At 42.0% G+C, this 24,554-nt stretch overlaps 1 protein-coding gene across 2 annotated transcripts in view; it reads left to right on the forward strand.

Annotated features, from left to right (window-relative positions):
- DOK6 (docking protein 6) overlaps positions 1-24,554 on the forward strand; it is a 724,151-nt gene that overhangs the window by 316,906 nt on the left and 382,691 nt on the right. Inside the window, exon 2 of one of the 2 annotated variants that reach the window (XM_033933725.1) lies at positions 5,731-5,838. In XM_033933725.1, the coding sequence (XP_033789616.1) occupies positions 5,731-5,838 (108 nt within the window). Of the gene's footprint in view, positions 1-5,730; positions 5,839-15,166; positions 15,251-24,554 lie in introns of those variants that run through there. The other variant, XM_033933726.1, reaches the window with a different exon arrangement.

Here is a 24,554-nt window from a genome sequence, read left to right on the forward strand (position 1 = left end):
GAGATCTATTAGCATACAATGAAAGCAGTGCATTCAAATAGATCTCATGCGCATTCATTGGGGAAATCCTGAAAACACCCTTGCCCTAGAGGAAAGGAAGGATAGGGGTGGTAAGACACAGACATTCAAATATTTGAAATACTATATATTAATATACAAACTTAACTTTTCCAGAGAAGAGAAGATGGTAGAACTAGAGGACACAAATTGAGGTTGCAGAGGGGCCGACTCAAGAATAATGTCAGGAAGTACTTTTTACTGAGAAGGTTCTAGATACCTGGAATGCCTTCACAGTAATATAATTTTAAAAATGCATGGGATAAACACAAGGGAATCATGTATGGAAAGACAATGGAACCAAACTTAAACAAACTTAGCAGTACTTAGATAGCAACTGGAGTAATTGAGAAATAAAGTCAGTTCCAGGCAGTATGTGCCCTTATCATGGCTAGACAGATCTGGATAGGCTGGACTGGGGCTTTGATGGCAGCTCCAGTAGTTGAGGGAAAAAGGCCAGTCCAGGCAGACTTCTATGGTCTATGCCAAGTATGTCCAACCTTTTGGCTTCCCTGGGCCACAATGGCCGAAAAAAAATGTTTCTGGGGCCGCACAAACACTGCAGCAAGACAGAGGAGGGAGCCAGCAAGACGGTAAACACTCGAGAGCAGCAGAGGAAAACACTGCATCGCCCTTGACCGGGGCCACACAAAATACTTCATTGGGCTGCAGGTTGGACACCCCTGGTCTACGCCCTGAAATGTCAAGGACAAATCAAGATCAAGTATGCATAAGTAATATTGCATCATACCATATGCAATAAGATTATCTTATTGGATAGACTGGATGAATCATAGAAATCTTTATCTGCCATCAATTACTTTGCTACTATGTTAGAAATATACAGGCAAATTGAATTTATCTTTACTCTGTTGTGAATTCAAAGGCCAGCACCATTAAGGTCCTCTTTTTCATGTGCACCTCCCAAGCCTAGAATTATCAATATTTCCTTCTCTTTCACCCTCCTCCAAACTAGCCCCATTTTCTTCTCCCAACACCCTCTCTGTTACTAATATTGGCCTTGGAAGGGGGAGGGCTAGAAAGGGGAATTAAGTTACCCTTCTCCCATTATTCTTATTCAGCCTCAGATGCCAGCACCAGAATCCCCCTTTCCTGCCCTCCCCTTCCTGGGCCAGTACTATTATTCCAGTCTCTGTTCCCCCTGCCTCAGCAATATTGCACCCCTTTTCTTGGGGCAGCTGGGAGCAATAGCAAAGTCTGGAAAAAGCAACAATTCAAGGTGTGTGGGGCTCAGTGGTAGTCTATCATTATAGTGGGACTGGGGCCCTCATCATTAGTAGGATGATGGCGTAAGCATTTTACATGTGGCAGCAGCTGAACCCTCACAATTAGGGTCTGTGTGTGAATTAAGAGTTGATGCCTCTATTAAATATGTACTTTCTTTACAAGGGCCCTTGAAAATCATGAAACTCCTCTTTTATTCTTCCATTTTCTATTAGTTTATTTGTGTTTATTTAATGTCTGTAGGATGCAACACGTTGTACATTTAATTGACCTGTTTACATTATCCTAGTGTTTGTCTTCTGCAATGAGATGAGTGGATTAAGATGGTAAACTCTTTGTTATTTAAGACTTGTTGTATGATGCAGAGATAGTTTAGTAAAATTAATATCAACATCACAGACAGTGAGTAATTGAGAGTAATATCATGCATGATATACCTGACCTAGAGTGTGTATCCATTAAAAAGCCCTTCAACAGCCAATGCATCCATTATAAGCTTACGATGCAAAATGTTTAAATATAAACTGGGGTGTTTGGTTTTTTTTCCCAGTGATATGTACTGTATATTGATCCACATTGCCTATATCTAGTTCCGTTGCTGCTCTATAACTACCGATATACTGCACAAAATGATCATTTCCTAAATAAAGACTTTTAACAACAAATGATAAATTGCCTTTCCAATATCTATGCGGCATATAATTAAAAAATCTTGTGTGTGTCAAGGTTACTGTGATTATATCTTTCAGGCATGAAAGTACATAAATCTTTGTAGGACGCTCAGGACAGTTCTCATTCTTGCTTTGATGGCATATGCATCATTAGCCTTGTGAAATTGTACTTAAGGTTCTAAATATATTATAAGCATCTTATATAAGAGAGAGGGAGGGGAGATTTGACAAAGAGATCCAAATTCATCAAATGGGTATTCAATGCAATGAATGCAAGCATGCTCTAGCGCAACAAAAGTTCTAGAACAGTGGCCAAAATATTGATCTAGGGCAGGCTGATCTGAGTCTGGTTTTATCCAACTGCATGACTGCATTTGCTGTCTTGCTTTTTTGTTAGAACTCAGTAGAGAAATCAAAGCTGAAAATCCATAGACAAATGGCAAAAGGAGCCTGTCCTGGAAAATATGTCAATCCTAGACTCAAAAGGGATAGGTGCAGGAATGCCATTAGGAAAAAATGTTTTCACTTGGGGAACTGCCCTCTAGTGATGATGCTGAAGGCAAACATATTAACTGAATTTAAGCTAGCATGAGAAAAATAAGTGCATAAAGTATTGTTATACTGGGACAGATGAAAGATTCATCAAGCCTAATGATAATCCAGGTCATAAGAACCTGGCAGAATCCCAAAAAATATATAAAAATAGATTCCATTATTTTTTTCCCAGGATGAATTTTCCCCAAATTTACCTTAATAACAATTTATGTACTTCTCTTCCAGGAATGTGTCCAAATCTTTTTTTAAAGCTTGCTATGCTCACCACTTTTACCACATTCTCTGGAAATGAATTCACAAGCTTAATTATACGTTGAGTACAGAAATATTTTTTCTGATTTGTTTTAAAGGTACCACATAGAAGCTTTATTGTGTGTCCTATCTAGTCCTTGTACTTTTGGAAAGATTAAACAAGTGATTCCCATCAACCTGTTTGTTGTAAGGTAGAAGACTTGGAAAATAAACAGAGGAAATGTACACTCAGATTTATAAACTTTCCAAAATCATTTTTGTATCAACTAGTGTACAAGTTAAAAAATATATTATTTAATTTTATTTTTTTAAGTGTTAAAAGTTCACCCATGACACACATTTATTATCTTCTACCATTTAAAAAAGTTCAAGACAATGATGAAATGGTTCCAAATGTATCTTTGGATTCATTAAGATTTCTTTAGAAATTTCTGTGACCTAGCTATATAAATGAGCACTTTAATGACAGATTTTGGGCTTTTATTTATCAAGCCGAATAACGCCGGCTGGGGCGGTAAATGCAATGAATCCCTTAGGGATTGAATGGGCTTCGATGAATTTACCACGGCAATATTGCTATACAGTACTCCCCCGATATTCGCAGGGGTTCCGTTCCAGGAACCCCCGCGAATGCAGAAAAACCGCAAATACGGTTTTTAGCGGGGAAGATAGGAGAGGGCACCTGAAGAGGCAGGAGAGAGCAATCAGAGCGCCGGCGAGTGAAGGAAATCACTCGCGGTATGCTCTGCCCGCCTCTTCCTGCACTAAAGTTGGGCCTCACCAATCAGAAGCTGCTTTGACACGCAGCTCCGACACTCAGGAATTCTATGAGCATCAGAGTTCTTACCACTGAGGCCAGTGATAAAAAAGCCTAACGTGGTTTAGAAAAAGAAAAAGGGGGAGGGGGTTAATGTCTTCCCTGACATAGCAAAAAAATACTCAGAAAAGAAGGAAACAATTCTTGTTGATGAGGGTAGGAGTTTTTAAGTTCGGAGCTCAAATTAGGTTGCATTACCCATGTAAATGGATGGTCAGATAGCAGGGCTCTAAATATAGGCCCTCTTTTACTAAGCCCAGCTACTGCGGGCCGATACACTCGCTCATAAAACTTAGTAAAAGGGGAGATAATTTTGACAATTTACTGTTTTTCTTGTTGGAAACAATTTGCTCCTATGACATCTTCACTTCGTGTTATCTCTACACCTTAGCAATAGAGTTAATATTCATGTTATATTATAAGACCTATGAATTATTACTTTAAATTCTCTTAGGGCCTCCTTTATGAAGCCGTTTAGCGCGGGCCGCTGTGGTAACGGCCCCGAAGCCCACAGAGATTTAAAGGGCTTCGGGGCTATTGCTGCGCGGAAGCCACTAGCATGGCTTTGTAAAAGAGGGGGTTCGTTTTTATTGCATGTAATTAGGTAATGACATGCTGTCCTTTAATTGAGAACTGAGTAGTAATGGGATGAAAAACTTTTCCATTAAATTCTTATTTTCGTTGAATGTTTTGTTAGGTACTCATTCTGTGTTCTGTTACTATTTTCCAACAAAGTTATCATACTTGTATTATTTTTGCTTTTGAAATGGAAGAACATTTTAAAAAAAGGAGCTATGCATGCAACTTGGCCCTATAATTTTGTAAAACCAGGATGAGTATAAAAAGATGCTAAGTCAGTTGCACAAAAAATATGCAACTATTTTATAAAAAGTTCAGCTAGTCCTGAGAGTTTGATAGAATATATGCAGTTAAGATAAACTCATTTTATAAACATACCTGCATAAATAATGAGTGCTTTCTGCAATTCTATACTTGTATGTGGGCATGTATGTATGTAATGCCATTTCCATATGTACATGGCAGCTTTCATAAATTAAGTAAATAACAAAATCACTCCATTGATGATACCACATGTGTTACTAAGCACTGTTTAACCAGTGAAAGAAAAAGCCTCAGAGCGTTGGCGAGGTGAACCCATACTCTACCACCTTCACATCATCGGCAGAAAAAACTTTCACTATTGTGGTTAGAAAAACACGTGGTGAAAAACTTCTCAAACTAAGACACAAACAAAAAATGCTTTTAAGTGGATAACACTGACAGTTTACCACAAGGCCAACGATCGTTTTGCGGCATAGGAACCACTGCTTCAGGGCCTCAAAATAGAACAGGCTATCTGTTCAGTAGTTTATTCCTCTGTGAACCACTACCAACGCCCTGAGGCTTTTTCTTTTGCTGGTTAAGCAGTGCTTTGTAGCACAGGTGATATCATCAATAGAGTGATTTTGTTATTTACTTTGTCTATTTCCCTCCATTCCCCCCCCCCCTTTTTTTTTTTTTTTGGCGTTATTTGTTTTTTACAAAAGCTTTCATAAATGTGCACACACAATATCATGGAAGGAGAAAACCTACCTCAAAAAGACAGACTTTGTCCCAGAGAGGTATACTAGCCAGAGAGATGAGCAAATCACAATAGAGGATTCTACTGCAGGCCTGTGAGGTAAATGCTCTGACGCTCTTAAAAATTCTATGAGTACTAGAACATTCACCTCACCAGCCCATGGTAGAAACCTGTACTGAAGCTTTGTAAAGCCAGTGTTAATTAGCATCATTAAAATTGACTTTTTATGTAATTAGATTATGAGTAATCAGAAATAACTTGTATATGTATGCTGTAAAAAATTTCTAACACATAGGGCTCCTTTTACTAAGCTGTGATAGCAGTTTTAGCGTGCGCTAGACCTTAACGCCAGGATTGAGCTGGCGTTAGTTCTAGCCGTGTAGCGCGGGTTTAGCGCACGCTAAAATCCTGCGTGCGCTAAAAACGCTATCGCAGCTTAGTAAAAGGAGCCCATAGTGCAGAATCTACCAATGAGGAGACCAGCAGTTTTCATTCTAGAAACTTATTGATAAATAAATGGTGGTAACGAATTCCCTTGCATTTCTTTGCAGATTTTCAGACGATATTGGTTGGTGTTCAAGAAGGCTTCTAGTAAAGGCCCGCGGAGGTTAGAAAAATTTCCAGATGAAAAAGCAGCATATTTTAGGAATTTTCACAAGGTAAGGAGTATGTATGCTATAAATCACATTTATAATATCAACTAGTCTCTGCCAAGGTAATTACTAACCTGTGGTATCTTATGAATAGCTGGAAAAGTAACATAGGTACTGAGCTGGTTAGCTGAAAGAAGGCCATAGGTTCAAGTCACTCATGTGACACACATGATTATGAATGATTTTGTATGTATAAGGTATATAACAGCATTTTGATTTTTTTTGTAAATGAAAACTTCTGAAAAGGTTGTACAGTACTGTATATGCAACGGTGCCCTTTTGAATGTATTAGACAAAGCCTACATGTGTATTTCTCAGGGAGGTTCCCATATAGGCCATTATGGGAACCTCCCTGAAAAACACACATGTAGGCCAGAGACAGTGGCTGAAACACTGCTGTTAAGGCAGACTCCTGCTTTGTCTAATACATTGGCTACCCACTGTGGACAGAGTGCAATTTAAGGTATTCATTTTTATATTTAAAATTTTAAGCGGGAAGAAATCAGTATATGTGTGGGATAAAGTAGAATACCGTATGCCAAGGCAAGAACTTAAATTGAGGGCTCCTTTTACTAAGGGGCGCTAGCAGGAAATTACCGCGCGCTATACCGCATGCTATACTTCTAGAACTAATGCCAGCTCAATGCTGGCGTTAAGGTCTAGTGCGCGCGGCAATGTAGCGCACGCTATCCCGCGCATCTTAGTAAAAGGAGCCCTAAGTCTTTGAGCCTTACTTTAGAAACTCTATTCGCAATGTAGATGTCCATAAACTGGCATTTACATGTTTATATTGAGTAAATTCCGGTGTAATAAAGCCAGAATATACACATCTGAAACTGAAAAAGGTGCATCTTGGCATGTTTTGGGTGGAACTAGGGTGATCTTAAAAAAAAGAATGTGACCTGTTGAACTAAAAGGTACCAAAAGTGTGGTTATATAAAACAGGGATTTCGGGAAGTAAATTTGGGCAATTTTCATTTTTGAAAGTTTTGGGAACGATGGAAATGTGTAATTTTTTTCACAACTTTGATGTTTTTTATGTTCTACATCCTAAAGGTTGCAGGTACAGTATCTAAAGTGGGGTATGTGATTTCTCAGATTCTAGAGGTCCTAGGAGCATCAGAGCAGCGCAGAGCGTTCAGTGTACTGGCCAGCGCTAAAAACCTCTTGTGTGGTTTTGTAAAGGGGGGGTCTATAAGGAGGGGGATTATCAATGTATGCTACCATTAAGACATTCATTTTTTTGCTAAACTATGAGGGTTCTCCAAAAAGTTTCTGCACTTTTATATTTTTGCGGGAAATAGTTGGGGCGGGAGAAGTGGTAAGAGGGCATGTCATGTGATAAATAGATCGCAAAACAGGGTGATTATGTGGAAAAAGGATGTAATTTGCTTTTGAGATATTTAATAAACAGTGTTTAAAAATGTAAAAGCGCGGAAGCTTTTTGAAGAGCCCTCTTAGATCTCATTGCATAAAATGGGATCTGTTTTAACATAACACTAATTAACAAATTAGTGGTAAGATAGCAAGTCTTAATGGTAGCATGTGTTGATAATTGTGCAGTTAAACAAGCCCAGTCTACCTTACTGCTTATTCTGTAGGATAGGGCAGAGGAAGGCAATTAAAAACAAATATTCTGATGCTCTAATTAGTTTTGCAAAAAAAAAGGGACGAAGATACTGCCTACTGACTGCACACACACGGAGAAGCTAAGTCCTTCCAGTTGTGTTTTTTTTTGCTCGGTTAGATTTGGACACTACCGTATTTTCACGCATATAACGCGCGCGTTATACGCGTTTTTACCTACCGCGCATACCCCTCGCGCGTTATATGCGTGAGCGCGGTATACAAAAGTTTTAAAACATAGTTCCCACCCCGCCCGACGCCCGATTCACCCCCCCAGCAGGACCGCTCGCACCCCCACCCCGAACGACCGCTCGCACGCGCTCCCACCCGCACCCGCATCCACGATCGGAGCAAGAGGGAGCCCAAGCCCTCTTGCCCGGCCGACTCCCCGACGTCCGATACATCCCCCCCCCCGGCAGGACCACTCGCACCCCCACCCCGAAGGACCGCCGACTTCCCGACAATATCGGGCCAGAAGGGAGCCCAAACCCTCCTGGCCACGGCGACCCCCTAACCCCACCCCGCACTACATTACGGGCAGGAGGGATCCCAGGCCCTCCTGCCCTCGACGCAAACCCCCCTCCCTCCAACGACCGCCCCCCCCCACGAACCTCCGACCGCCCCCCCAGCCGACCCGCGACCCCCCTGGCGATCCCCACGCCCCCCCCACCCCCCTTCCCCGTACCTTTGGTAGTTGGGCCAGAAGGGAGCCCAAACCCTCCTGGCCACGGCGATCCCCTAACCCCACCCCGCACTACATTACGGGCAGGAGGGATCCCAGGCCCTCCTGCCCTCGACGCAAACCCCCCCCCCCCCCAATGACCGCCCCCCCCAAGAACCTCCGACCGCCCCCCAGCCGACCCGCGATCCCCCTGGCGACCCCCACGACCCCCCCACCCCCCTTCCCCGTACCTTTGGTAGTTGGCCGAACAGACGAGAGCCAAACCCGCCTGTCCGGCAGGCAGCCAACGAAGGAATGAGGCCGGATTGGCCCATCCATCCTAAAGCTCCGCCTACTGGTGAGGCCTAAGGCGCGTGGGCCAATCAGAATAGGCCCTGGAGCCTTAGGTCCCACCTGGGGGCGCGGCCTGAGGCACATGGGCCCAACCCGACCATGTGCCTCAGGCCGCGCCCCCAGGTGGGACCTAAGGCTCCAGGGCCTATTCTGATTGGCCCACGCGCCTTAGGCCCCACCAGTAGGCGGAGCTTTAGGATGGATGGGCCAATCCGGCCTCATTCCTTCGTTGGCTGCCTGCCGGACAGGCGGGTTTGGCTCCCGTCTGTCCGGCCAACTACCAAAGGTACGGGGAAGGGGGGTGGGGGGGTCGTGGGGGTCGCCAGGGGGGTCGCGGGTCGGCTGGGGGGGCGGTCGGAGGTTCTTGGGGAGGGCGGTCGTTGGGGGGGAGGGGGGTTTGCGTCGAGGGCAGGAGGGCCTGGGATCCCTCCTGCCCGTAATGTAGTGCGGGGTGGGGTTAGGGGGTCGGCGTGGCCAGGAGGGTTTGGGCTCCCTTCTGGCCCAACTACCAAAGGTACGGGGAAGGGGGGTGGGGGGTCGTGGGGGTCGCCAGGGGGGTCGCGGGTCGGCTGGGGGGCGGTCGGAGGGTCTTGGGGGGGGGCGGTCGTTGGGGGAGGGGGGTTTGCGTCGAGGGCAGGAGGGCCTGGGATCCCTCCTGCCCGTAATGTAGTGCGGGGTGGGGTTAGGGGGTCGCCGTGGCCAGGAGGATTTGGGCTCCCTCCTGGCCCGATATTGTTGGGGAGTCGGCGGTCCTTCGGGGGGAGGGATTTATCGGACGTCGGGGGGGGCATCAGGCTTTCAGGATGGGGACAGACCTTCAAGGGGGGACAGTGCACGGAAGTCAGGGGGGGTGAACGGAGAGTCGGGACAGCGCACGGAAAGTCAGGGCGGGCGAAAGGAGCGTCGGGCAGCATGCGCGGTATACCCGTGAGCGCGGTATACCAAAGTTTTTGTTCATATCATCGTGATTTCTGCGCGCTATACCCGTGTGCGCGTTTTATACGGGTGCGCGTTATTTGCGTGAAAATACGGTAATTTTCCTTTTGGCCCCCAGATTAGGGGAAAGAGATGAATTCTATCTCTATTTATATTTGATGTGTGTTTTTTCATATATTGTTTTTCACACATAGCACTTTTTGTTGTGCACATTAGTTATTCACACGGAGAGAGCCCGGGGATGTTTCGCAGTTAACACCTTTTTGAGTGTAAACCCGCGGCAGCTTGTCCCTGGACGTTCCAGGGGTTGCTGTGTGACTGAGGGTTCTCCCGTTAAAAATTAAAAATTAAAGTATAATACACAGTTGGCTAGTTTGAGCAATCAGTAGACCTCATCTCTTTCCCTTAATCATTTTCCCTTCTTGGGGTGAGGGAGGGTTTTAGATTTTTGTGTACTTACACCTCCACTCTTTACAGGGTTCTATTTTTTGTTCTAATTAGTTTTGCAGCAGGGACACAAAATGTATTTCTGACCTCAGATTTCATGATCATTATAATTCTCTTGTTCAGTCCTTTCTCTTGTATATTAACTCGATGGCTCTGAGTGTGTCTTCAATGAGAGGAGCCCAGAAGGATCATTCCTTAAGGCAGCGTGTCGCAAACTTTTTTTAAGCTGTGATACACTAATCTCGGGGCTGCTGCTAGAGGGCACCTGGAAGTGTGTGGATATCCTCCAGCTGTGGCCCTGAGCCACCTTTTACTGCCCAGGAGGGGGTGGGGGGTGGGGGGTGCTGCAGAAGGAGAAGTGAGGAGAAGAAGAGGCGCCGGTGAGGAGGAGAGGCATAAGCACCAGCTGACTGACCACAGGATGTGCCTCTTGCCGTAAGAGGCACGTCCCGTAGTCAGTCAGCCGGCATCTGCGCCCCTCCTGCTCACCGGCATCTCGGGGCATACCTGGAATCCTCTGCTGGTAGTTTGTGATACATTGCCCTAAGGCAGGGCCGAATCCAGTTGGGTTTTCAGGATTTCCCAATGAATCATAGATCTCGTGCATATTCATTGGGGAAATTCTGAAAACCCGACTGAATTCGGCCCTCAAGGAGGGACTTTGGGGACCCCTGCCCTAAGGAATCCCATGCTTTGCTTTATAGTATTTCCTGAGACATCTCTATAAAACCTATTACTTATATTAAGCCCAGTGAGGAGAAGAGGAGAACAATATAGTCTAGAGCAGTGTTCTGCCGGTCCACGGTGCGATCAACGCGGCATCTTCGGGCCAGCTCCCTGAGTGCTGCAGTGCACAAAGCCATGGGAAAAGGCTCCTACGTGTGTCCTGTGCCTAAACCAGAAGCCTTCTCTCTGACATCGCAACGTCAGAGGGAAGGTTTCCAGGTGAGGGGCGGGACACATGTGAGGAGCCGCTGCCCACAGCTTTGTGCACTGCAGCACTCAGTGAGCCAGCCAGAAGACCCCAGGTTGATCGCACTGTGGACCGGCCCGAAGAAAACACCAGGGGGCAGGCCAGAAGGCAAGGCACAGCATGGAGGGAGAGAGACATCAAAGATAGGGGGAATGCTTTTATTTTTTTATTTAGTGATTGATTTACATCTGCTGTCAGTTCAGGAAGAAATGCATTTGTATCTTTTCCTCTGGGGTTGTACTGGTTACAGAGTCTTGCATCTTAGGGTTTGTTTGTAAATATTAGTACTTTTAGTTTTTGGTCCTGCATTTGCCTGGGGTTATCTATTTTCTGGTAGTAATGAATATTGAAATAATAATAATTTTATTCTTATATACCCCAAAGCCATAATAGTTCGAGACAGTTTACAATAAGAAGTGCTGGACAATCAGAGAAATATGCACAATGTGAAATCATCAAATACATGCATACAGAATAAAAGAAGTAAAAACAATAACATTCTTAGGTTACAAATCAATTAAACAATTTCATTTTTACTGATTTTCTAAAACTAAAATAGGATGAGTAGTGCATAATAATATTACCCAGCCAATCGTTCAATTTACCTGCCTGGAAAGCAAGAGTTCTGTCCAGGAATCTTTTATAAAGACAGGCCTTTATTGTTGGATAAGTGTACATATGAATTCTATGTGTAGGCCTATTAGAACAATCCAAATTAAAATGAGAAACCAAGTATGTAGGGGCCAAACCAAATATTGATTTAAAACAAAGACAAGAAAATTTAAATATAAAGTGCGCTTTGTGTATTTTAATTTTGTGGTTAACCATTATGTGTTGTTAATACGATTATATTGTGTGTGTATATATATGAAAAATGAATGGAAAAAATGGTATTACAATTAGTACTATTATGGGGGCGGAGTCTGGGGTGGAAATTGGGTGGAGATGGGCATGACTTAGCCCAGTGTTCTTCAACTGCCGGTGGTGTCAAAAGGTTAAAGAACACTGGTCTAGCGAAATGAACCTTCCAATTTATAGTAGCTTATTTGATTTTTCCAGTTGACTGTTACCTGTGGCTAAAAAAGCTGTAAAAAACAGAGATGTGCATTCATTTGAAATGACAAGTCACTGTTTGGTTTTTTTTACCCAAAATGATGGGGGAGGGATACAATTTTTTATGTTTCTTGGGTCAGCAAATAAACACTATTGATCAATAATATGTATTAGGACTCAATAGTGTGCCCAGTTGATGATATGGACCCTCAAATGGTTTTAAATACCATTTTTGCTTAGAGTTCCAAATTTGTTTTAAAAATCTATGGTAAAAATAAAAATCTGAGCAAAATAAGTTAAAAACATTTTTTTTCTTAAAACCATAAATGAAAACAACTTGAAATATTGGCTTGCACATCCCTGGTAAAAATAGAGGACTAGTGTAATGGTTGGAAGTGAAGAGACATGCATCTTCAAGTTTGGTTGTATTTATTATAGAATCATAACAGGTCAGGCACCCTCATATCTGTAAATTGAATTTACAGTCTCTAATCCAAAATATTCTCGCAAAGCTTCTGCTCTTTCCAGTCAATGAAGGGTTGCAAGTTTAAAAGATATCACGAACATACACTGTCATACCAGACCACTATTTGGGATAAAGATTTTAGGCAACTATTCTTTGTATCTTTGTCATACTTGGAATTCAAAAGGTATTTGAAGACTTATTTATTTTAGGAGCTTACTCAATGTTGAGGGTACTCAGCACCCATGGCTCCTATGCATAACATGCACTTCTCGACATAGAACGCTTGCATTACATGAATTCTGACTATCTCTAGACCACTGAGCTTCTGATTATGTTGGTCTGCCATGGGCTGGAAATGGGATGGTTCAGTCCCGAGACCTGCCCTTATGTCTAGTACAACACAGTTTTCCAATTATAGTCTCTACACTTTCACTGAGTTCAAGTAAGATGAAGAGAACATAAACATAAAATCAGCTTATAGATTGCTTGACCATGAGGATCTATGTGGTTTACAAAAGATTAACCTATATCACAAATAGAACAATAAAGAAAATTAATTACCCCAAAATCTAATTATTGTGTCCAAGGAGGGGTAATAAATATTGTTGTTTGGCACGCACAATTATTTTGAAATGTCGGCACCTATTCTATGAAAGGAGAAGCAATCCTGGAAACTGGAGCATACACTCTGACTATGTTACACTACTGATATGCCTGTCAACACTGCTGACCGCAGTAGCCTAAGGAAAGGAAGTCAATCATTTAGAAGAGAAAGAAGTGGTGGTGATGCTGGGAATGGGGTGTGTAGTTAGAGGAACCTGAACGTGAAGAGAAGTACCAGGGGAAAGGGTCATAAGGGAAGAGAAGAAAGCAACTTGGAGAATCAAGTGATCATGAAAATGTAGATGTAAGGTATTAAAGTGGGGGTGGAATTCATCAATATGTGCTACTATTAAGGTAATTTGTTTTACCTCAAGTTATTTATTTATTTTAGGCATTTATATACTGCCTATCAAAGACATCTAAGCGGTTTATAATCAGGTACTCAAGTTGTGTTATTTTAGCACAGGGGCCCATTTTATGCAATGAGACCTTGTGCTAAAATAGCACAACTTGTGGCACTAACCTGTCTTAACAGTAGCACACATTGATGAATCCCACCTACATATAATGTATCATTCATTCAGTTTTTTTAGCCCGTTCTCCTAAAAGAACCCTTATAGTCTACCAACTCCCAATAAGACCCAAAGCAAAGTACATTCAGGATAACAATATAAACAAGTGGATGGGCATAATCGAAAGGGACGTCTAAGTCAGTTTATGTCCATCTCGCAAGTCGTCCAAAGTAAAAAAGCAGCTTAAGACACATTTTTGAAAAATACGTCCAACTTTTTTTTTCATTTCGAAAATCATCTAATTATAGGTCCTGCTGATCTGATCGTCCAAGTCACTAAATTGTCCATCTTTATACCACATTTTCGTCCAACTTTTCATCCAAGTCAAAAACGCCTAGAGCAAGGCCTGTTGGACATGGGAAGGGTCTGCAAAGCGATGGACTGAACACCCAGACATGGCACCTAAATCCAAGTTTCCAAGTTTATTATAAAGTTTGATTAATCGCCTATTCAACATTCTAGGCGATGTACATAGTGGGGTACCTTACAGGGCACTGCTGTGAACTTCACAAAAAGGGTGCCATGTCTTCTCCTCCCTACAGCTCTCTTAAAGGTTACAGGGAGCCCCCCAAACCACCTCCAGAATCCCCTAGACCCGCTTATCTACCACCCCAATAGCCCTTATGGATGCAGGAGCCATTTATATGCCAGTACAAAAGGGTTTTGGGGGTGTATAGGGGCGTGCATATGTTTAAGTATCAATGCAGTGATTACAGGGGCTTAGGGGCATGGGTCCTCCTCTCTATGTGTCCCTAACCCACCCCCAAGACAACTTAAGCTGCCTCTGTGCTGGACGACTAGGCTTTCCTATGCCAGGCGGCCAGGTGATAATGGTTTGGAGGCTGAATTTTAAAGGTGTGATTAATATTTTTATGGGGGGGTCGGTGATCACTGGGGTAGTGTGTGGGGGTCTGTTTTATGTGTTTGCAGTGCTTATCTGGTGACTTTAGGTGGGTTTTTGTAACTTAGACCATGTTTTACATGGTCAAAGTCACAACATCCAAGTTCCATCGATCGTGGGCATGTATAACTTTCGGTTATACATGCTGTACGACTAAGTCTAAGCCGGCCCACGTCCCGCCCAACTCCCACCCTCGACACTCCTCCCGAAATGCCCCATTTAGCTGTGGTCGTTCAGCGGCACTATGAAGGCCTAGGTCGTTTAGAAATACGTCCAAAACCCGTTTTTATTATCGGCACTTGGTATTTGGGAAATGTTCGTCCAAATGCTGACTTAGGCCGGTTTTTGGACGTTTTTCTCTTTCGATTATGAGCCCCATAGCTTACAAAATATATTTTTAAACAAATATTATTTATTGTTTATTTAAAGCTTCTATACTGCTAATAACTATGGTCAATTCAGAGAGGTTTACATGAACAGCTTTGATGGAAATATGAACATTAATTCAGTAATGATGGCACAATACACGAGCTACAATATATGAATGTAATAGATGGGGTTTTCCCTCCCCTATGCAAATGCTATACCCCCATGCAGCAGGAGGTGCTAATCATATGTGGAACTGCAGGTCCCAGCATGCACTGGGCTATGGTGCTCAGTGTTGAGTCACAGAGGTGGGACTCACAGGAGAGAGGTATTTCTACCCAGGCTGAGTTAATTCTGGAGAGGTCCCCAAGGGAGAAAGAGGAACTATAAAGTTTTCCCTAGAGATAGGCGGAGGCAGGTCTTAGGAAAACAGACTGCTGGCTGTATGTGCTTGGCTGAGGTAAGCCAAATTCATTCTATTTTGTTTTTGTGTCGGTGAAAGTGTTCTTTGTGTTAATTACTCCTAGCAAGGCAGGCTAGCCTACCAAACCAGGTTAGTCTATCACAATGAACTATAGTCAAGGAGTAACACAACCCTGCTGGAGTTATGATAAAATAGCCTAGTAATAGTGTTTAAATAAATATGTCTTTAATGCTTTTCAAAAAGAAGCATAAGAATTGATTAGTCCTGAACTCCTTTGTAAAAAATGCCAAGAAATTGAGCAGCTCATTTTTAAAAATAATAATAATGAAGGAAATAGATTAGGAGTGCATCATTAGCTCTTGAAGGCTGAGTGGAGAAAGGCATGGAGAGGAACCTGGAAATATAAAAAAAGGGATGGCAAAAGGGGGGAGGAACATGGGGACAGGTAAAAAAAACCTGAATGGATAGACAGTGAAAGGAATCTGGAAGAAAGATACAGTAGAGAGAGAAGAACCTCAATAGTTACATGGAAAAGAGAAAGGAAATGGGTGAAGTGGTTTGGGAAGAGGAAAAAACTACCTGGAGTAGTAATGCGGAACCTGGAGCAATGGATTCAGGAAGAAACACTTGGATGGAGAGGAGGGGCGAGAACCACCTGAATAACAGATGAGAAAGACTGAAAAGATAATGAAAGAGAGGAAAACGTATAAGGTAAATGAACTATGAGAAGGCGATGGAGGGAGAATGCCTCACATGTACTAGAATGCATAATCCATATATACAACTCCCTTATATCAAAATAACACACTCCTTAAACAACAAAATAACTAGAGCACCATTGTCAAATATTGCTTACTCATGTAGCAAATCATTATACCAGTCTCTGACAGTGCAAATGCTTAAAGATGTGTTAATCCCCCAGGAGGAAGAAAAAGCCTCAGAACCCCTCCCACACCAACCTCAGTTGAGAAAAGTGTGAGAATTCCAAACCAGGGTAAATTACCTCTTCAGCATAACTGAGTAACCTCAAAAAAAGCCTTGTGCAATGCAAAGAACAGTAATCAAAAACTTAACAAATAAGTCATTTATAAGTTCATCCAGTAACTAAACCAATGGAGTACTTATCCCCAATGTGGAGTTCATCTCACATCGACGATGGCCAACATTTTGCTGGTGTTGGCTACCTCAGGATGTACCAAAATAAACTCCCATGTATGTGCTCTACTCTGCTCAGCGTCTAAGCGGCTTCACAAAACCTTTTGAACTTTGGTGTGTTTGTCTAGAATGCATAATAACAGGAACATGCAGATTTATACACAGATTTGGCATAGGCATGTTTGGGGTGGAGTTTGGGTGGCACTTGGGCAGAGCTGGCATTTATACAGTACTTTATGCGCAGGTAGAACTGTCCGTGGCTTCCCTTTAGGCACAATTTCTACAGGCTTCTTTCGAGAGGTTTCTTTTCTAAACCATAAGAGTTGAATGTTTTTTGAAGAGGCCTGTAACACACAAAAGAAGGTGAAAACCATTTCTGTTGCTGATTTCTAAGTTACTACCAATGACAGGCCTTGTTTATATATATATGTTGAATTGCAGGAAGTACAGTATGGGCTCCTTTTACAAAGGTGCGTTAGGGCTTTAACGCGTGGAATAGTGTGCGCTGAATTGCCGCGCATGCTAGACCTCAACGCCAGCATTGAGCTGGCGTTAGTTCTAGAAGTGTAGTGCGGGTTTAGCGTGCGCTAAAATCCTACGTGCACTAAAACCGCAAAGGTGTGCTAGCGGTTTTAGCGCATGCTTAACGCATGCTAAAATGCCGCGTGGGCTAGCCGCTACCACCTCTTTTTAAGCAGGCTGTAATTTTTTTGGCTAGCGCACGCGCTCATCTTATGCATGTGCTAAAAACACTAGCGCACCTTTGTAAAAAGAGCCCATAGTTTCTGATCTGTCTCAGTTTCTACGGTTTTGAGCAGTAAAATTATATCTGGTAAGCCTCCACCAAGAGTCTCGGAGCCACCTATTATTGAAGACTTTATTTATTTCATCATTTATTTAAAACACTTGTAGCTCACTGTATCAAAATTTCCCTGCTTGCAGTAAGCAGGGTTAATAAGATGGCGAAGCAATTTTTGTCCAGTTATTCTAAAATGCCATTAAAATATCCTAAAATACAAGGGAAACTGACTTCAATAGAAATCCTGTCTACGGAGAGTGATCCAATTTTATAAGGTGTGCTCAGAGATGTGATACTCCAAAAGAGTTTACCGTCCAGTCATTGCGAACTTCATATATAAATGGACACTCTCTGAGACCTAAGGATGCATTGGTAGAAATTTATACTAGTTTTGAATTTCTAGTCGTATTAACTCTCCTTCTTGTTTGATTTTAAATATCTTAAATTGGTTATAGAGAAAAATCACTGGAATAATGATTAACCACTTCATTTACCTTGTTGAAAGATGGACTGGGGGGTCCCAACGTGGCCCCGTTTCGAAATCTGCTTCAGGAGACCCTGATATAGGCTTACAGGGTTCTCAGTTCAAAGTGAAGGTCTAACAAATTCTTAAATCTCCGTGATTTCTGGTCATGTCTACAATACAAAAATTAATTTAAAGCTCTTTTGGAGTTTTACATCTCTGAGCGCACCTTATAAAATTGGATCACTCTCCGTAGACAGGATTTCTATTGAAGTCAGTTTCCCTTGTATTTTACTAATAAGCCTTTCTGACTTCCAGTATTATATACACGTTCCCTGATTGTTCTGAGGAATTAAAATATCCTAGGCTTATTTTGGTTAGAAACTTCCTCTATATTAATGGACTAAGTAGAAAGTTTTCTTGGTTTTTTTTCCGTTCTTTATGCTATAAGTTGACTTAGGGCTCCTTTTACAAAGGCGCGCTAGTGATTTTAGCGCACGCTAGCCGCTACTGCCTCCTCTTGAGCAGGTGGTAGTTTTTCAGGTAGCGCATGCTATAGCGCATGCTAATCCGGTGCGTGTGCTAAAAATGCTAGCGCACCCTTGTAAAAGGAGCCCTTAGCTGTTGTTCAGGATCTTTTGCTATATTTCTGTTTCAATTGGGGATTGGGGCAACCTAGAAAGGGACTTGGGGGTTATGGTGGATAAAACAATGAAACCGCCGGCACAATGCGCCGCGGCTTCGAAAAAGGCGAACAGAATGTTGGCCATTATCAAGAAAGGTATTGCTACCAGAAGCAAGGAGGTTATCCTCCCGCTGAACAGGGCGATGGTGCGACCGCATCTGGAGTACTGCGTTCAATACTGGTCGCTGTGCCTTAAGAAGGATATGGTGATACTGGAGAGGGTCCAGAGAGGAGCAACAAAAATGATAAAGGGCATGGAGAACCTTTCGTATGCTGAGAGACTGGACAGGCTGGGGCTCTTTTCCCTGGAGAAGCGGAGGCTTAGAGGGGATATGATAGAAACTTACAAGATCATGAAAGGTATAGAGAAGGTAGAGAGGGACAGATTCTTCAGACTGGCAGGGGCAACAAAAACTAGAGGGCATTCGGAAAAATTGAAGGGAGACAGATTCAGAACAAATGCCAGGAAGTTCTTCTTCACTCAGAGGGTGGTGGACACCTGGAATGCACTTCCGGAGGAGGTAGTAAAGCAGAGTACGATTTTGGGTTTCAAAATGAGACTGGACAAATTCCTAAAGGAAAAGGGGATTGAAGGGTATAATTAGAGGGGTACTATACAGTACAAATGCTTTAGAGTAATAGATCACTTACAGGTCATTGACCTAAGGGGCCGCCACGGGAGCGGACTGCTGGGCATGATGGACCTGTGGTCTGACTCAGCAGAGGCGATTCTTATGTTCAAAGTTATGCTGAAAATATGAAAACAAGACATTGACAGACATATTGAAATGAAAATAGAGAGAGAAAATAAAAACTCTTGTTTTGAAAAAAAGAAAATAAAGGATCTCAAATAAGAATTTGATTGCTCTTTTTACAATATATCTGATACAGAATATCTTTTTGTAGCTACTCTGTGTATAGTGGGTATTTGGTACATTTTGGGTTGTATGACTGCAATTGACCTCAATCCAGGCTCTAGTTGTCATTGAAAATTTTACAAAATGGGAGTTAGGCTGCTAGAAGTTCAGCCCTATTTCTTGAACTTGAACTAGAGTGAGAGCTCTCAGTTCTTTTGCTGCACTAGAAGAGAGGAAATGGAGTAAGTCTTGAACTGAAGGCAGAAGACATTAGCTCTTATGTTCTTAACTCCTCTACATCTGCTCCTTCAGTGCCTCCACCCACCTTGAGCAGTGCACTTCAATGATTCAGTTAAATTCATTTTGTGCTATTATGTCTCCAGGGATCTGCCAGTACTGATTGGCACAAATGGATTAATTAGAACCAACTCTTAGAGACAAGTCTGTACATTGAAAGAAAAGGAAATGACAAGAAGAAAGAAAAGGTGGGCGAGAAGAAGTGCAGATGAGGGGAAGAAATAGGGGATTTGAAGGAGGGTGAGGAGGAAGAGGGAAATTGGATTAGAACAGAAAGGAGCAAGAGACAGTAACCTGGGTTAGGAAGACCAGAAACAGATAGCAGAGAAGGAAAACGATAATCCTTTATTTGTCCTCTTTGTCATGCTTGAATAGATTGTAACCTCTGTTTAACATGGTCGTTACATGTAACCTCTGTTGAGCAGGGACTGTCTCTTACATGGTCTTACAACATATAGGATAGTGTTGTATTTGTCCAGTAGCACTATAGAAATGATACATCATAAGAGTAGTGGTAGATTGCTTACCCATCCTACCCATTATCCACCCATCCCAGACTAAGGTTTTTCATAGATCGTGTCTACAACAGAATCTGGTGTTTTGTGGTTTTTTGGGGGGGGCAGATTTTACCCAAACTAAATTAAGGCCCCTTTTTACTAAGGTGCGCTAACCGATTAGCGCTTGCTAATCAATTTAGTGCATGCTAATCGCTAATGTGTGCATGTTAGTCTATGGACACGTTAGCGTTTAGCGCGCTAATCGGTTAGTGCACCGAGTCTTCTGATTAGAAGAATTTTAACTATCTCATTCTAAAATTCTACCCAGCTCAATTATTATTTTGTTTATATAAAGAAAAACTTTGTTCTTTCTAACTAAGGTCCCTTTTATCAAACTGCGTTAGGGTTTTTTTTTTTATCACCAGCCACTGCAGTAAAAGCTCCAATGCTCAAAGGAATTCTATGAGCGTCGGAGCTTTTACCTCAGCGGCCGGCAATAAAAAAAAAACCCCTAACACAGCTTGATAAAAGGGGCCTAAACTCAGTTAAAGTTGTCACTCCGTCAGTAGAACTTACCCCCTTGTCTACGAAACTGAGCTAGTGGTTTTTAGCGCAGAGAGCTGCGCTGAATGGCCCGCACTTCTCCCGACGCTCATTGAGTTCCTATGAGCGTTGGGAGTAACGCGGGCCATTCAGTGCGGCTCCCTGCGCTACAAACCGCTAGTACGGATTCATAGAAGAGGGGGTTACTGTACCTATAATCCGCCTGATGTCAAATCCTCTTATTTATACTGTATTTTGCCTAAATGTTTTGTTGGTCTGTCTTGACTAGATTGTATGCCCCAAGGAGTAAGAATTATCCATGAGGTGATAATAATAATATTCCTAAGGATTCTGGAGTCTACCTATTTTTTTTCCATACCTTTATTCATTTTTAAAAATCAACAACATGTGCAACATATTATCAAACAATGTACAAAATAAACAGCACTTAATTAATCTTTACAAAATTTTGTTAATGGGTCCCAAACATGCTTAAATTTCTTATAATGTACCAATTGTATTGCTCTCATACGTTTGGAATCTATTAATCTTTGGAATTTTGCAGAGGGGAAATTGTGCAGCATAAGGATTTTGGAGAGAGGAAGGAGGACAGGATGAAAGATTAAATGGTTTGGATTTTGCCTTTTATGACAGAAACTCAGAATTGTGAACATCTTGATAGCCTATGATAAATGTGTGTGTAATAGCATTGCATAAGCATATTTTCAAGTGTGCTTAACTACACAGCAGCACCTGTTGTCCTTGTAAGCAGGAACCGCGGAATGCCTTATTGTTTGGGGGTGGCCAAGCTCCGCCCCAGACCCCGATCCCATAATAATAGTTTCAATTGTAATGCCATTTCTTCCATCTATTCTTCATATACACACAATATAATCTTATTAATAATATATAGGGCTCCTTTTACAAAGGTGCGCTAGCATTTTTAGCGCATGCACTGGATTAGCGCGTGCTACCCGAAAAACTACCACCTGCTCAAGAGGAGGCGATAGCGGCTAGCGCGCACAGCATTTTAACACGCGCTATTCCGCGAGTTAAGGCCCTAACGCACCTTTGTAAAAGAAGCCCATAATGTTAACCACAAAATTAAACTACACAAAGCACACTGAAACATCTGCATTTCTTAATGCCATCATCTGAAAGGTGTTTTCCTTCCTCTCTCTCTTAAAGCTGCTAATAGAACAAGGCTAATCAGCCCCATTCTACCTCTGTTTAAAATGTAATAAAAATCAAACACCCAGATTGTCACATAAAAAGACTCTCCTTTCTCAGTCCCCAATGACTGCTGCTTTAATATGAATTCCATCTACTAGTTTAACAATAATTACTTCAGCTGTACCAATCCATACTTAATTAAATCAAAAAGGTTCACGTGGGCCTGAAAAATGAAAATGAATATTGTCAGGTTATTAAAATACAGTATTTATTTTACTACTGATAATGGCATAAATAACATTTGGGACAGCCCCCTCATACTCTACAACCCCCTCCCTGATGCTTTTATCTATATCCTCCATGCTTTCCAGCCCACTTCCCCGATCTCTACAGCCCCCTATGTTCTCCAGTTCCCTCCTCAATGCTCTCTCAAGAAGCCAAAGTGCAATACTGGAGAAATCATGCACGTTCTCCTGTACTATACAAAATATAAAAAGAGCAGAAGTGAATTTCATTACACTATAGATTAGTAAATACAAATAAAACAAAATTTGGGTAATATGATACCATTTTATTGGTACCCTGTTCTGACATGAGAAAGGAAAGTTTGGTCTCCAAACTTTAATAAAAAAATGTATTAAAATTAATCCAAGAAAAAGGTATCACTTTGTTTCCATTTTCATTATTTATTAATGTTTATTAACACAGCTACCACACTATTTTATCCTAAACTAAAAATAAAATTAATTTTTCTACCTTTGTTGTCTGGTCATTTACTTTTTCTGAATATGTTGGTCCCAGTCTCTGGTTTCTGTTTTCCTTGTTTTCCTCTTAACTCTCTTGCCAAGATTTCCTGTTAATTTGTCATTTTTTTCTTTTCTCAACGTTGAAAGTTTGCAGACCATTTCTTCACTGTGAAGTATGATGGGTATTTGCCACTCATCGTTTGCATTATGCATTCAAGGATTTTCTTTGGAGTTTTCTTCTGCAGGAATAGGAACTTCATGATGGCTTGAAGTTCCATACTTGAAAATTCTACACTTTTCGTTGACATGGTTCAATCAACAATCTGAAACAAAACATAGCATTATGAATCTGCAAATTGGCACTTTGCAAAATAAAATAACACTCTTTTCAGCTACAGTGGCAAAATGATGCTCAGAATTTAGGAAGTTGATTGGGCTAAGATCTTTTCAGCACCCCCTCCTAGAGTGGTCCCTCAACTCTTTTATCTTTCTTTTGTCCCTGCTGATACAACAGCAGCAGCATGGTGTGGGGGGATTTTAATGGGTGCGATGGCACTGTGGCTCCCTCATTCTGATGCCCATTCTTGTAAGTATCACTGACTGGAACCATCTGTTGATTTTCATCAGCACTGTCTACTAATTGTTTATTTAGAATCTATTTTATAAACTACTGAGAATACCTCAGTTGATACTCAAAGGGATTAAAGCAAGAAGTAGAGCCTTCCCTTATATGGAAGACCAATCTCTAGCAATAGTGTCATGAAACAAGTGCAAGAGTTTGCAGCTGTCTTTTTAAGGAAAGCAAACACTAGGGGCAGGAGCAAATGGGGATTGATCCTGCCCAAAAGACCTCCTCTAGACCACCAGGGGTATAACAGAGTGGACCTGATCTAAAGGTGGGAGCATCTCAAAGGTGTCTGGGGAGCCATCTCAGGAGAGGATGATATCAGGAGGAATCTTAGAAGGCCATTTCTTGGGAGGGTTTGGAAGGCGGGCCACAACTGATAGAGGCAAGGGATTTAAGGGGGGGGGTATCAAAATCAACTTGAGGTATAGAGTAGAAATTATAGATGCATTTATCTGGGTTCCAGCTGATATCAATCGTGTCTTATGCAGATCGTATCTTATGCAGATCATGGCTTAACATTGACTAGCATTTGCATAAATATAAGCACCCAGCAGCAGTCCTATCAGACTCAGATATTCAATCCTGGTGTCTGGACAAGGCCCGGTACTGAATATTTGGATTTAACTTAGCTGGCGATAGTCAGCATTTAAAAAAAAATGGCGACTGCTGCTGGCTGAATAAAGACAGGACTGTTCTTAGTGATACACATCCAAACTTTAAAATAAATACAGTGCAAAACCATGTAAAATAGAAAACAAATTACAATTTAAAAAAAAAACTCAACCAAAAAAACAAAAAACTAACCCTCTCTTCTATTAAACTGTGCTAGCAGTTTTTAGCGCAGAGAGCCACGCTGAATGGCCTACGCTGCTCCCGACGCTCATAGGAACTCTATGAGCGTCGGGAGCAGCGCAGGCCATTCAGCACGGCTGTCTGCGCTAAAAACTGCTAGCGCAGTTTAATAGAAGAGAGGGTAAATTTAATAACCCTATGCAATTTAAGCCATTTGAAACATATATTTTGAAAGGCCCCTTCTAAAAACCTTTCAATCTGTCTCCATCTCTACTTGGCACCAATATCATCAATACACAGCTTTGGTTTTTTTTTTTTTTTTTTCTTGGTCTGAAGCGAAGGCAGAGCTAATAAATCCTTATCTTGTAATCTAAGGGCTTTTGCTTTTTGGTACAATATTAGCCCATCCTGAATTGGCAAAGGCCAGTTTAACTGTGGTGCCTTATATAACAAGATCAGTGTTTAGATCAGTGAATATGCATGAGATCTACTACTATTAATTATTTCTATAGCGCTACTAGACGCATGCAGCGCTGCACAGAGTCACAAAGAGTAAGAAAACAGTCCCTTCTTGGAAGAGCTTACAATTAAACAGGCAAGACAGACAAACAGGACGTCACGGATACAGTTAAGGGAAACGGTTAATCAGCAGGCTGGGTTGGAGGGCAGAAGAATAGGATTATGGATTGAAAGCTATATATTGAA

Source organism: Geotrypetes seraphini, chromosome 2, assembly GCF_902459505.1.
Source record: "Geotrypetes seraphini chromosome 2, aGeoSer1.1, whole genome shotgun sequence".
NCBI lineage: Eukaryota > Metazoa > Chordata > Amphibia > Gymnophiona > Dermophiidae > Geotrypetes > Geotrypetes seraphini.